A 14173-nucleotide genomic window follows, 5' to 3' on the forward strand; every position below is an offset into this window, starting at 1 on the left:
CATGCGTTTGTTGGCAGTCTGTATGTCTTCTTTGGAGAAATGTCTATTTAGGTCTTCTGTCCACTTTTGGATTGGGGTGTTTGTTTTTTTGTTATTGAGCTGCATGAGCTGCTTGTATATTTTGGAGATTAATCCTTTGTCAGTTGCTTCATTTGCAAATACTTTCTCCCATTCTGAGGGTTGTCTTTTTGTCTTGTTTATGGTTTCCTTTAATGTGCAAAAGCTTTTAAGTTTCATTAGGTCCCATTTGTTTATTTTTATTTCCATTTCTCTAGGAGGTGGGTCAAAAATGATCTTGCTGTGATTTATGTCATAGAGTCTTCTGTCTGTTTTCTTCTAAGAGTTTTATAGTGTCTGGCCTTACATTTAGGTCTTTAATCCATTTTGAGTTTATTTTTGTGTATGGTGTTAGGGAGTGTTCTAATTTCATTCTTTCACATGTAGTTGTCCAGTTTTCCCAGCACTGCTTGTTGAAGAGGCTGTCTTTTCTCCATTGTATATTCTTGCCTCCTTTATCAAAAAATAAGGTGACCATATGTGCATGGGTTTATCTCTGGGCTTTCTATCCTGTTCCATTGATCTATCTTTCTGTTTTGGTGCCAGTACCATACTGTCTTGATTACTGTAGCTTTGTAGTATAGTCTGAAGTCGGGGAGCCTGATTCCTCCAGCTCTGTTTTTCTTTCTCAAGATTGCTTTGGTTATTCGGGGTCCCAGTTCTCTTTGTTCAGAAATTAGACAAAGCCCCCTGCCCTCCTCTCTGGTGCAGGATGCAGGGGAGTCTGGCACCCACGGCTCTGCCCCCTGCTGACTTCAAGGGCCGTCTGTGACCTCAGGAGCCCCAGCCTTTTGCCGGGACTCACCCCTGGGGAGACCAAGGCTCAGGGGCAGGTTGCTGGGCAGAGCCGAGAGGCAGGCCCTCGTTCACCAGGTGCGTCCACCTGCTGGCCGTGGGGCCACCACTTCTCCCCGACACCTCTCACTGAGGCCCACGGGCTCTGGCGCATCCCAGCCCGTGGGCACTCTGCAGCCAGCTGTGCCGAGGGCCACCTGCCTTCTCCTCAGCTGGTCACGGGGCCTGGCATCCACCCACGCTCTGCGGAAAAGCCTTCCCTGGTCCCTCCTCACAGCATCTTCAGCTTCTTTGGCTCCTTAGGTGGAGATTTTCCCTCTGGACGGCACTGTGGGTGGAGAGCTCACCAAGGAGAGGCCAGCGCTTGCCCTGAGCTGGCCAGGTGCCCCTCCTTCCCACCCACCCCCATCCCAGACACACCTTCCCACCGTGTCCTGGTGCCTGGGGCCACCCTCCTGCCAGGTCCCGCGTGCAGCGTAGCTGCCAGTGACAGCCGTTTACGCTTTAGTATGAATTTCAGTCCCCAGTGTCTCCCAGGACAGTGTCGGGTTTAAGACTGACTTCTCAACTGTTAAGGAGCAGAGGCCGCGGGACCGCAGGTGCGTGCAAGCGGAAGTGATGCTGCCGAAACCGTCTTGCTGGGCAGTGACGGGAAGTGACTGCCGAGCCTGCTCCCGACAGGGCGTGAGAGGGAGAGGAGGGGCTGCAGCTGCGGAACCTCAGGTCAAGGCCACTCCCCCACCCACCCGCTGCGCCCGTAGCCATCTCTGCATCTCGCCCCCATTCTGGGGCCCTCCACCTGGTGGCTCTGGCTGACTCAGGTGGCACGTGGCAGTGAGAGGGGCAGGTGGAAACCCACCCACGTCTTGGTGACCCATGGGGTCCCTGCAAGGGGCTGGGGGCTGGCCTCGCCTCTGGTCACCTTGAGCAGATCCACAGGAGCAAGTGAGGGGGCTCCTGAGGGCAGAGCCGGGACAGCTGAGCAGCAGAATGAAGGACACGGTGTTGGATCGTAAAGCAAAGTACAAACGTCCGCGCGTCCACACCGATATAAAGGAACGATTGGATAAATAAGTAACTGGGGGAGAAGAGACAAACTCCCGGCAGAAGAATCCCCAATCATTCACATGGACCCTCCACCCTCCAGGAGGGCCCCCCCGCCCCGTGTCAGGTGTGGGCTGTGCACGGCGGCCCCCTCCCAAGGAGCACAGAGTGGGGATGTGGGAGGAGCTGGACGGGGAGAATCCTGGCCAGCACGACCTCGGCCGTGGGGTCAAGGTCAATCGCAGTGGTCGGCCACGTGGATGGCGGTGCCCCTGACGTGATGGGAGGGGGGCGCCTCCCCTCTGTGCTCTTCCTCCCAAACCGTGACCCCCGTCCAATCACGAGAAAAGCATCTGACGAACCCCAGCTGAGGGACAGGCTGCAAAACACCGACCAGCACTTCTCAAAACTGCCAAGGCCGTGAAACGCAAGGAGAGTCTGAGGAACGGTCACAGCCCAGGGGAGCCTGAGGACGCGTGAGGACCAGTGTCGCCTGGTGTCCTGGACGGATCCTCAGATACAAAAGGGGAAAACGGGTGAAACCCAAATAAAGTAAGGCATTTAGACAACACCTGCGTGGCAACGCGCCGGTGGTGCGTAAAGTAACGGCGGGAATGACTTGGGGGCCGCAGGAAGGCTCCGTGCTGCCCGGAGCTGCTTTGCAACAAGGCATCAATTTGGACAAACAGGCGAGGTGGCCGCTCACCGGCCGGGGTTCCCCGGCTCTGAGAGGTCCCCTTCCCGGCATCCTCGCGTCTCCCTGAGGACGCTGAGGGCCCCTCCCTGGCAGAGGTCAGAAGCGGCCTCGGTCCTGACCCATCTCCAGGAGAAGCCACGCACCTTGGCCCGAGGGGCTCCGTGCCTTTTCAAAGTTGCCGCTCAGCTGGGTGACCTCTGGCTTTCGCCCATCCCCGGTGACATCAGTGGTTGGGGGTTTTGCCCCCAAGGCCCACGGGAGAAGCTGGCCCTCAGAGCAGCACCTGAGGCCGGGCCTCACCAGGACACCGGCCCCTGCAAAAGGCAGTCGTGGTGGCGTGACCGCCGGGCTGCCGTGAGCGAAGTGCTGCGAGAGGCCCCGTGTAGCGTCTGTGTGAGGGCGCATTTGATGATGATTTAGCAGCACGGTGAACGGGCAGGCAGGTGTGTGTCCAGAGAAGGGAATGGTCAGCTGCGCTCTGTTCTCTGGGAAGGCTTTGCACTTGAGCCTTGACCCAGGAAGGGTCTGCACAGGTGGGGAGGGTTGGAAAGGAAGTCCAGAAGGGGATGGGGGAGAAGGGGAGGCAAGCAGAGGCATTCTGGGTCAGGTCCAAGGTCTTAAGAGTCTGTTGACCGGTGTAGAGGCCCCTGGATGGCAGGTGTAAGGGGGGCCTGAGAGCCCAGTGTGGCCACCGCATGGTGCCTCCTGACCCTGGTGAAAGCCGTGGGCCTCCTCAGATACGTGTGCGCGTATGTGCGTGCACGCACACACACACACACACACAGAGTCTTGCCTGTGAGGTCAGACACTGCACGGTGGGCCAGGGGACTGAGGCGGGGGGGTGGGCAGGAGTCCCGTGACATGTTAGGGACTCCAGCCACCTGGGCAGGGGTGGAGAGAAACAGGCCACTGGAAGCTGGGTCAAGACGTGCCGGGCACAGTGGTGCCGCCGTAAGTGAGCGTCCTCGGCTGCCCCAGAGTCCGAGCAGATGAATGTAAGGCCCCTGCTTCCACCATGCTCCACTGCCCCTGGACATGCATGAGCCCAGCCGGCGGAACGGATCTGAGGTTTTCTTTACGTGCCCGTGGTGTGGTCTCCCCGGGTGCAGGAGTCTGGGCTGGCGTGAGGCTCCGGGAGGCTCTGTGCCGTGCTGGAAGGCGGCAGCTAGGGGAGAAGCAGGGTTCATGCCCCGAAGAGGGGGGCAGTCATCTACCTGAAGCTCCGTCCACGCCGACAGGTGACGTTGGTGCCGCACCCAGGGAGATGCTCAAGTCGTAGGCAGCAGCCCCCGTGTGGCCTCAGCCTGGTTCAGGCCGTGGCCGTGGTCTGCTGAGCCCACCCCGCCCCGCGGGCCCCCCTTTGCCCTCAGTGCGCCCCTCCGCCAGGCGAGAGCGTCCCCCACGAGCCCGGCTCCCGCGTCTCCCCCCCTTAGCCCACCTCCAGGTTGGGCCCAGCGCTCACTCTGCCTCATCACCACGTCACCTCGGGGTCCTGCGGCTCCCAACCGGGGGATTTTCACGTCGGGGTGTCCGTCTCCCTTCGCCAAGCTGTCACATAACGGGCGAGGGTTTCCCGGGGCTAAAGGGGGGGAGATGCGCTGTGCCTTCGCGTGTCTTGCTAAAGGAGCCGTGTGCCTTTCGTGCCGTGTCCGACGCCCGTCACCCCCTGTGTACCACCCCATCCCTCAGTAGGCATGGGGGGGGCAGGTAGGACCGGCGGGGGGCCACGGCTGTCTAAATTTGTGACTTGATAATCCAACCTTGTTCGCAGAACAGAAATGACAATCCCGACGGGATAGAGCTCGGGGCCGGAATCCGAGGACTCTTTCCGTTTAACTGGGCAAAAAAATCGCTTTATTTGGGAACGTGGCATCTGATTAACCAGTGGTCTCTTATTCTCCTGTGGCTGATAGGATCTTACTCAGTGGCTCTTCAGGACAGATGTGGATGAGTTCTAGCCCTTTAATCCCGATTCTGAATGGCTAGTTTGTGAATTCTCCAAGAAATCCGCATCTTTTTACGCAAGGATACTCAGGACGTGGGCGTGGGGGGGATGCTTACTTTTGGTGAATTTGTGACTTTCTGGGTTCCAATGGCAGCCACGGCAGAGCAGCAGTGGGCTGTGCCCGTCCCAAGGAGAGGGAGCTCTGCCGACGGCCAGGCCAGACTTTGCAGGAACTGGGAACCAATACGGGCTCTGCCCTGGGCGTACCTGTTCCCTCACCACGGGGCCAGCGAAGGGGGTCCCTCGAGGTTGGATTAACAAGCCGTGGGGCCCACCTGGAGGTGTCGGTGAGGGTCCCTCTCCCTGGGCAGCGGAGAGGGGCTCACTTTCATGCTTGAAATGCTCTCCTCTGCTTTTCCCTTCCCGCCTTCTGTCTGCCGGCTTTGCTTTCCCGTCTGGAGGCAGTGAAAGTGGCCGGAGCACCTCCAGCCTCTCCGTGCTCTCAGACAACAAGCCTCCCCCCTCCACCTACCAGCAGGCTCCTCGCCACTTCCACGTCCCAGGTAGGCGCCCAGGACACACGGCCGCTCGCCAGGCGGACCGTCTGTCCGCCCCTGAGCTGTCGGGGCAGGGGGGCGGGAGCGGGCTGCCGTGCCTCTCGGGGGTGGCGTGGTCCCCGAGCCTCCCCGCCTCCCTCACCCCTAAATTCCGAGATGCTTTAAAAGTCCGCAGATGGGTGTGCGCATCCCCAAACTGGCACGTGTTTGAGTTTCTCCTGAATCTCCACAAACACTAGGGAGGCGTGGCTGCCCCCCTGAGAGCGGGCTGGAGAGAGGGGGGCTGACCGGGTCACAGTCGTCGCTGGACGCCCGCTCCAGCCGCCTCTGTCCCTCTGCCCCCCTTCGCACGGCGGGTGGCGTCGGGGCTGAGCGAGGCTGACGTGCGCTGTGAGGCCTGGGTGCCAGGCTCCGGGGCGGGAGCCAGCTCCTTGCTGGGGACCCTAAGTCTGGGTGACGGATTGCTGCTCACACAGAAGCGGTAGGATGGAAACCATCACAATTTGCTTGCTCACCCTGCTGTTCTCTCCTTTTTTTTTTTCTTTCTTCTTTCCCAGACACTGGCGTCAAAGATAACATCTATAGGAAACCCCCCATCTACAAGCAGCATGGTACATACAGTCGGATTCCTCTGCTGCTGTGTTTGCCCTGCATGTCTGTCAATGCCTTTGCTACTGAATGCTTCCCGTTGTTGTGTTCTGATACGTGATGGGGAGGGTACCTCGGAGGCCCCGCAGTCTAAACATTAGGTGCAAATTTGCCGGTAGGCTCCCGCGAGGCCCCTTCATAAATTACAGCAAAGGGTGTGTCCTACTGAGGACACCTCTGTGTGTCTGAACCCGGGGCTAACACACGTGGGCCGGGCTGGGGCTGGGGATTTGCAACCAGGAGCTGGTCTCGGTGTGTGGCTTCAGGGACGCTACTTTGAGAGAGGCAGCCAGACTGACTTTAGCCAAGATGATGAGGGACGGAGGTGCTTGGACCACAATCTGACACAGCCTGGTCTTTGTAAAACAGGACAAACCAGAATCAGTCATTTATTCCTCCATGAGAATTTAAGTCCTGTGTTGTTTTTTGTTTTTGTTTTTGCGGTACGCGGGCCTCTCACTGTCATGGCCTCTCCCGTTGCGGAGCACAGGCTCCGGACGCGCAGGCTCAGCGGCCATGGCTCACGGGCCCAGCCGCTCCGCGGCATATGGGATCTTCCCAGACCAGGGCACGAACCCGTGTCCCCTGCATCGGCAGGCGGACTCCCAGCCACTGCGCCACCAGGGAAGCCCAAGTCCTGTGTTTTGAGAATTTCTGATGATAGAATAAATGACTGAGCCTTTGGTTAAAGGGATTTCTTGCATCAGCAAATAGGGGCAGGAGACGCTTGGTTCCAAGGGCATCTCTCGCCCCCCAGTTTCCCTCTCAGGGGTGACCAGACACCTCCGCTCCCCTTGAGTCTGCAGGGGACAGGTGCACAGGGAACAGGAGCCTCCAGGTCTCACCTCTGTTTCGTCCCAGAATTTCTGGTGATTTGGGGCTTTGTTGCTTCACCATCCTGAGCCTCTGTTTCCTCATCTGCAAAACAGGACCGACCCTCCACTCGGCCCTTTTCACAGGCTGGTTATGAAGACCGGATGGGATGATGAAAGTGGAATCATGTTCTAAACTGTCGAATGCGGTGCACGTGATGGAGATTGTTATTCAGACACTAGAGAGATGGGAGGAGGGATCCCCGTACTTCAAGACCTTGTCCAGATGCACCCAAAAAACAGCCACGTCCCCCGTTGACAACTGGATGGACGCTGTTGGGTGGAATCTGTAACAGTGTGTTTTCTGTGACTTACTGACAAATCCGTGCTCTGGTTGCACAGGCTTTGTGTGTTTTGTAATTTTGTCCTTGACCGCAATAGGCCCTATGCCTTGTGTACTTCTTCCTCTTCCCAAGAAAGAAAAAGATGAATGGGAACTCCTGGGTTTCCACAAGGCGATGCCTCTCACCGTTGCCTCTCAGTCGGAGAAGCAGGGAGCACAGATCTTCCCGAGGGATCGGAGAGGGAGGGACGCGTAGACTCCAGGGCCCTCAGAGGTGGTCCAGACTAGCTCCCTGTGTTACCAGTGGGGAAACTGAGGCACAGGAAGGCATGAGCAGGCACAGCGTGGTGTCTTCCCATCGTGGCGCCCATACTGCAGCCAGGAGGCTGTGCGTGCTGTCCGCGTCCACGGGAAGGACTGACTGACTCGGCCTTTTATCAGCCACTAGCTAACATCACGTACACACACAGGGTCGGAGGGCCGGCCCCCTGGAGGGGAATAGGCGGTAAATCAGATTAGGAAATTGCCCACGAGCGCCTGACGGAGCCCGATCTAGGACAGAGGACTTCCGACAGTAAGGCCCTTAACCAAATCGTGCAGTGGAGCTTCGGTTTCTTGTTTTTGGCCATGCCGCACGGCACACGGGATATTAGTTCCCCGCCCAGGGATCGCAGTTCCCCGACCAGGGATCGCACCTGCGCCCCCTGCAGTGGAAGCGCGGAGTCTTAACCACTAGACTGCCAGGGAAGTCCTGGTTTACTCTTACCAGGGGCAATCTTTGTGTTTCTTTTTTAATCTGGATAGAAACGCCTCTGCTATCCAAAGGCAAGTGAATTCCTCTTTGACTGAGCCCTGAACAATGACCCAAACCCTCTTAGCATTCTAGAATGTGGGTTTACTGATTATTTTATGAAATGAACTTTATAGAGCGCCTGCTCTCTGCCACGCGTTCAGCCACGTCGTGGGGATGAACATGAATGCAGTCTGTCCCTGCTTGACTATAAATGGGCCGTGAATGAAGTGAGTGCTCATGGGTGCTGTGTAGCCCTCTCCACCAGCTTTCCTTAGACAACCGTCAGGTCATAACGGATGTGGGACTTCCCTGGCAGTCCAGTGGTTAAGACTCCGTGCTTCCACGGGAGGGGTCTTGGGTTCCATCCCTGGTTAGAGAACTAAGATCCCGCATGCCGTGTGGCACGGCCAAAAAAATAAACTAAGGACATAATAGATGTGATGGGATGCATTTGATTTCCAATAGATTTGAGATGTCTTAATTTTACAAGATTTGCCCCATCGAGCTGGACCATATCCGGGCAGAAGTGCACTGGGGTGGGGGGCATGCATGTGTACATCATACATGTGTATGAGCATGCGTGTGTGTGAGCATGCATGAGTGTGAGTGTGCACATGTGTGTTTAAAGCCCACGTGCAGCCAGCCACCAGCCCCCATCTCAGCAAACTGACCGTCCCCTCATCTGTCAAGGGAGAGAAGCACACACCTCAGGATCACCTCAGGAGAACCCATCCTTTTTTTTTTTTTTTTTTTGGCGGTACACGGGCCTCTCACTGCTGTAGCCTGTCTCGTTGCGGAGCACAGGCTCCGGACGCGCAGACCCAGCGGCCATGGCTCACGGGCCCAGCCGCTCTGCGGCATGTGGGATCTTCCCGGACCGGGGCACGAACCCGCGTCCCCTGCATCGGCAGGCGGGCTCTCAACCACTGCGCCACCAGGGAAGCCCCCCATCCTTTTAATAGCCAGACTTTACGGAAACAAACTCTGGGTGATGATGTCGAGTTCCTGGACCATTTAATTAGCTTAAGATAATATTTTCAGTGAGTTTTAAAATGTTATGCTTTTTAATTAATGTATTTACTTTTCAACTTTTTATTTCCATCTCATCAAAAGTTGTTGTGTTTTGGGTTTTGGTTTTTTCTCTGGTGCTCTAGTCCCATTGGTGTTTTTGGGGAATGAGCCTCCAGTGTGAGGATGCTCAGGCCTGGGGACTCAGCGGGGGTGGGACCCTGGCGTTGAGGACCAGGGTTAGGTTTAGGGTTAGCAGTCAGAGAGCTGCCACTGAATGCATCGCGTGTGCTGGGGTTTCATCTCAACACAGCCCTGAGGCAGGTATTATTATAGACAAGGAAACTAAGGCCAGGACCGCAAAGTGACCCATCAGTGGCCAAGTCACACCAGGTCTGCCTGACCCCTGAACCCACCACTCTTAATTTACATCATTTTGCATCATTAGAGACCAATAGTGCTTTCTTAGACTACCTTAGTTCCAATTCTACTTGGTTACAATTCAATGGCTTCAAAAAAGAATAAGAAAGAGAAGAAAGGAAGCAAAAGAACTGAATGGGAAATAAGAAGGAAGGGGAAGAAGGAAGGGAAGGAAGAAGCACATCCCGTCGGGCAGAGATGCTTCAGGACCAGCGGAAGGCGTTGGACGGGCTGGGAGGTGGGGTGCAGAGGACCTCCCACCACCCGCTAAAGGTCCAGCTGCTATGGGGACATTTTGGGTGTCTTTCGAAAGGTCCTGAATCAATCACAGTGTTGAACCCAGGATTCTTTGGGAGGCAGACAGGATTCCAGCCACAGCCGCTCCCCTGCCAGCTCTGTCTCTCGCTCTGAAGAACGGAGTTCTGGCTTCGAGGGGCTCTGCATGAGGCCCCGTGATGCTTGGCACAGAGCAGGGACTTTCCTCTCAATGGAGTGAAGCTGACCCAGTTTTTAGACTGTTTAAAATGAATTCAAGAGGAAAAAGTAATGTCTCCCCCAAATTTCCCAGGAAGCTGACTGTCCAGCTGCAGGGACAGACGTTTTGTTTCCTTGGTAAGCGCACGTGAGCCGTCAGATGGCAGTGTGTGCGGAGACGCAGGCCCAAGAAGCAGGGGTGGCGTCTCACCGCCTCCCACACCTGCAGACGGTTGAGGGCTCGCTCCCACCTCCCAGAGCTGCCCACCCACGCCAGACGGTAGAGGCGACCCGTGTAGCCTGTACTCTCAGCTCTTCCTTTGGCGCCTGGTTTAAGACGGGAATTAATCACATCTCCTGTGTCTCTGGGATTCCTTTGTAGTGGGGTTGAGTCTCCTTTTGGTTTGGGGATGGGAGGAAAGGGAATGGCCCTGTATCCAGAAAGAAAATTAGAGACCTCCCCCTCTCATTGGGACGCTCCCTCTAAAGGTCCCAAGGGACGCAGGGAGTCGGCCATCAGCCTTTCCCAAAAGGGTGCTCACTGGGAAATACTTCCCAGGGCTCGGAAGGAGCTGCCTTGTGTGATAGGAAAGACACACACAGCTCGACTTCTCTGCTTGTCCTGAATTGATCTGTCTTTTCCCGAGACTCTGAAACGGCATGTTACAAATTAGCGGCCCGGTTAGCCTCTCGTTTTATTCCTAATATTCCAAACGTGTACGCTGAGCTCCCCATCGTGTGACAGCACCTGCGTGTTATCTCATGCGATCCTCGTAAATTGGAGGGGGGGGGGCGTCATTTGCCCATTTTACAGATCAGGAAACTGAGGCTCAGAGCTGTTAAGGAAGCAGCCCGAAAATAACACAGAGCTCCGGGTTCCTCTGTTTTCCTAGCCGTGCTCCATTTCTCGAGAGAATCCGTTGGGTGTTTTGCGGACTGGCAGAGACGGGGGCTCTGGAAAGCCCTTGGTTTGAGTCTGGTTAGCTTGTGCACACCTCGTGGAGCTGGTGGCGTTTGCAGAGAAAACTGGCTACATCTTGGTGGGATATCCCCCTTTTTGGAGGTGGGGCCCTTCTTTAAGCCCTGAGGTAGCTCTACAGGCAGAGTTTGTCTGGCCCAGTGTACTCCCCGAGGCTATGGAAAGTCCTCGGACCCAGGAGGGACGCTGTGATCTGAACTCCTGGGATCTCACATTCCCAAAAGCCCTTTGGTGGGAGCCACTTAATTGTTTTTGCATTTGCAAATTACCCCAAGTGTGGCTGTCCATTTGGTCCATTCGGGGGCCCCTGTGGGCTGTTCAAGGATCCAGCTAGCTTACTTTTACCAGCAGACCTGGCCCTGGAGGCCTTCTCTGGGCTGGACAAGGGCAGTGGTCTTAGAGCTCCAGGTAGCCGCCGGCCCGATGTCCCTGGGGCGACAGCGCCGCTGCCAAGAGTCCCGGCCGATGTACGGTCAGACGCTCAAGGCTCCGCTGCCTGGCGACAGCCGTTGTCCAGGAAACAGGAGAGCCTACACTGACGGGCATGCGTCCCTCTGAGCCCCCTGCTCCCTGCCCCTCCTGCACGGTGCCCCGCACGCAGGCTTGTCATCACTTTGCCTCTGCAAGTAGAGCCGGCAGGGTTTTTATCTTCACTTTGAAAACCACTGTCTCTCCTGGGAGACGGAGAAACAGGCGGCCGTCGGGAGTAATGAACTGTCCGTGTATCCAGAACCATCTTCACTTGTGGCCTTATCTCGTCAAGGTCCTGTAGCCCAATCCCCAATTTCCAAGCTCTCGGGCCTGATGTCAGTCTTGTCCTTGGTGGTGCACAAGGCAGGGTGCTCCAAAAGGCTAGAAGGTCCGAGCCCTCCGCAGGCTGCAGGTAAGGAGCCCACCCTTGGCATGTCCTTACTGTGGCCTCAGTCTCCGTGGCAGGTGGCGAAGGACACTGGGGTCTTTCCTTTCATCGTTCCCTGCATGGGGGTCAGTGGTTTAGCTTGGGAGGCACAGGATGGGTCTTTACTGAACTGGATGCTGAGAACCGTCAACCTGCCCTCGTGTGATTTACTCATCATGCTTGGTGGAGATAATGTCAGCCCGGCTGGGTGACAAGCCCCCATCCCAAAACAGGCAGATGGAGAATACAGACACCTCTTGACCCAGCTCTAGATAGTCTGCTGAATAACAGACGTTTGCTTGCTCTGTTCCATAGAGCATACCTCTGGTTGTCTGTTGTACCCTCTTTACTGCTCTGCGTGGAATTCTCCCAGTGGCATAGCTCACTCGCCTTTTTGTGTTTTGCAAGCAGTGAGGTGGGGCAGACAGAGGAAGGACTTAGAGTCAGACGGCCTGGGTTCAAATGCCAGCCTCTGCCCCCCACTGATCCATGATCTTGAGAAAGGCGCCTCTGAGCCTCAGTCCTCTGATCTGTGAAATGGGTCAGGTGGGGATGAGCAGTAACGTCTGTGATGCACCCAGCGGAGTCTGACCCAGTAGGGGCTGGATCGCCGGGCCCTTCTGTGCCTTTGAACTTGGAAGATAGAAAGTATGTTCTTCGAAATGCCGAGCGGCCGCAGGGTGGTTGGCTGGAATGTCAATGAGGCATCACTTCACACATCTGCTCTCGATTTACCACATCCTGTGCGAGGCCCCAGGCACTCCCCAGGCCACATTCCTGCGGGGACCTTCGCCAGCTGGGCTGGTTCCTCAGCCCTTAAAAGTACGAGTGCTGGCGACTTTTCTTTGATTATTTTCCATCTTTGAGCATGACTGTGAAGTGGGAACTGACACATGGAAACCCAGAATCTATGGTGCGCTGCCCTGACAGATTGATTTTTCCCTTCCAGCCGGGCGGCGATCAGATGGGGAGGACGGAAGTTTCGACGCGGATAACAGGAAGGTAATGCAGGGGCAGACCTGCTTCCGTGGGGACTTCTCCAGCTTCAAGCCTCAGGCTCCTCCCCTTAGGTTGTGCTCCTTAGGGATTAGGCAGGGCCACATGGAACGGGGACCAAATCTAAGTCCCCTTACAGTTAGGACTAGCACGTCTACTGCCAAAGTCCTCATTCTATGCTGTGTAACCTGGTCATGGTCTAGAACCAAGGAGATGTCCGATAGGAAAGGAAAACAAATCAAAATGCATATTTTAGGGTTTGGCCCATGGGCTGAGTTTGCCCGCCCACCCTGGCTCAAGAGGTACGACCCCCTTTGCTTGTCTTTAAGGAAGGTAGGTGTGTGTGGAAAGAGCCCAAGGCTGGCTCACCCTGCTGTCCCCTCGTGAAGCCATGTGGGCCCTGACCTCCCTGAGCCTCCGTTTCCTCCTCTGTAAAGTGGGGCGATGCCACTGCAGGTGACCTCAAAATTCACTTCTGTTTTTTTTCTCAGCAGAAGACCAACTGGCTGCTTCTCAAGGGGGACGGAGACACTAGGACCAACTCTCCAGACCTAGACAGCCAGTCTTTGGCCCACAGTAGCGGGACTGATAGAGGTCCTCTCCAAACGATGCCAGGGGACAACATTTACTCACGTGAGTGGTTCTTTTGAGCAAGGAGCTGTCAGTGTGGCATGAAAGTCCTTAGAGAAAAGGGGCCCACAACCTCGAGCCAATCCCCCCCAGATCTAAGCCTTGCTCATTAAAAACTACGAGAGCAAACCCACAGAGTGGCGAGCCCGGTAGGAAGCAGACCAGTAGCCGTGTGCCGGCTTCCCTTGGTGACACCCTGATTCAGCCAGCCTGCTGCCCAAGGGCCACGCCAGCATCTCCCGGAACTCTCCAGAGCTGGCAAGAGGGCAGAAGGCCAACTCAGGCTCCTGGGCTCCTTTGGGAAAAGGGCTTGCAGGCTGCCAGGCTGGAAGTTGAGGGCCCGGCTCCCTCCGGAGCGGACAGGAGCATGGTCCAGGGGGGCGAGTCCAGACTCGGAGCCGAGAACGGCATTATCGTGTCTCCTGTGCTCATCTTGGGCAAGGGGCCAGGAGCTGGGACTACAGATCCTCAGGGAGTGCAGGAGACAAAGACCCCGTCTGCCTGATCCAGGGGGTCGTGAAGCTGCAGTAGGCGTGACCTTCAGATGCCGGGCCGAACTCCCCATATAACATTCTTCACATCCAGAGGCTGTAAATTACAGGCGGAAACGACAGCAAGCTGTCGTCTGATGCCCGCGGTAGACGGTGGGCAGAGTCTTTGGGTCTCAGCAGCTGTGGGTGGGTTTTTGTGGAGAAGCTGGAGGCTTAGCTTGGAAGCAGAGGCCAGGAGGGGATGGTTGTGGACGTGAGAAAGCCAGGGAGAGACACTGGCTTTGCCGTAAGACGGACCTGAGTTCAAATGGTGGCTCACCACTCGCTGGGCCCCATTTTCACCTGTGTGCCTCGCGGGGTCGCTAGAGACCCGGAGGAGGTGGCACGTGTGCAGCCAGCACTTGGCCGGGCCCGTAGTAGGTGCTCATCGTCATCACCACCATTCTCGTGACTGTAAACCGTCTCGCAAATGAAAGTGCGTGTGTTCCGACGTGGGAAGAGGGTGAGAAGCGTGGAGGTGATCACTGGTTAAAGAAGACGCCTAAACAGAGAAAGCGTGTGTCGTTTTGTGTGTGATCTCTGTAAG

At 56.4% G+C, this 14173-nt stretch overlaps 1 protein-coding gene across 19 annotated transcripts in view; it reads left to right on the forward strand.

The window, feature by feature from the left end:
* The window catches only part of ABLIM2 (actin binding LIM protein family member 2), a 152237-nt gene that overhangs the window by 107171 nt on the left and 30893 nt on the right, over positions 1–14173 (forward strand). For 7 of the 19 annotated variants that reach the window (XR_009563903.2, XR_009563902.2, XR_009563907.2 and 4 more), the window contains 5 exons: positions 5000–5101; positions 5653–5706; positions 11336–11455; positions 12420–12472; positions 12958–13099. Coding sequence is in view for 3 of the 19 variants with exons in the window: in XM_060298923.1 (XP_060154906.1) it covers positions 5000–5101; positions 5653–5706; positions 11336–11455; positions 12420–12472; positions 12958–13099 (471 nt within the window). In the remaining 16 variants the exon portion in view is untranslated. Of the gene's footprint in view, positions 1–4999; positions 5102–5652; positions 5707–11335; positions 11456–12419; positions 12473–12957; positions 13117–14173 lie in introns of those variants that run through there. The other 12 variants (XR_009563908.2, XR_009563905.2, XM_060298925.1 and 9 more) reach the window with 6 other exon arrangements.

This window comes from Globicephala melas, chromosome 5 (assembly GCF_963455315.2).
Source record: "Globicephala melas chromosome 5, mGloMel1.2, whole genome shotgun sequence".
NCBI classification, from domain to species: domain Eukaryota; kingdom Metazoa; phylum Chordata; class Mammalia; order Artiodactyla; family Delphinidae; genus Globicephala; species Globicephala melas.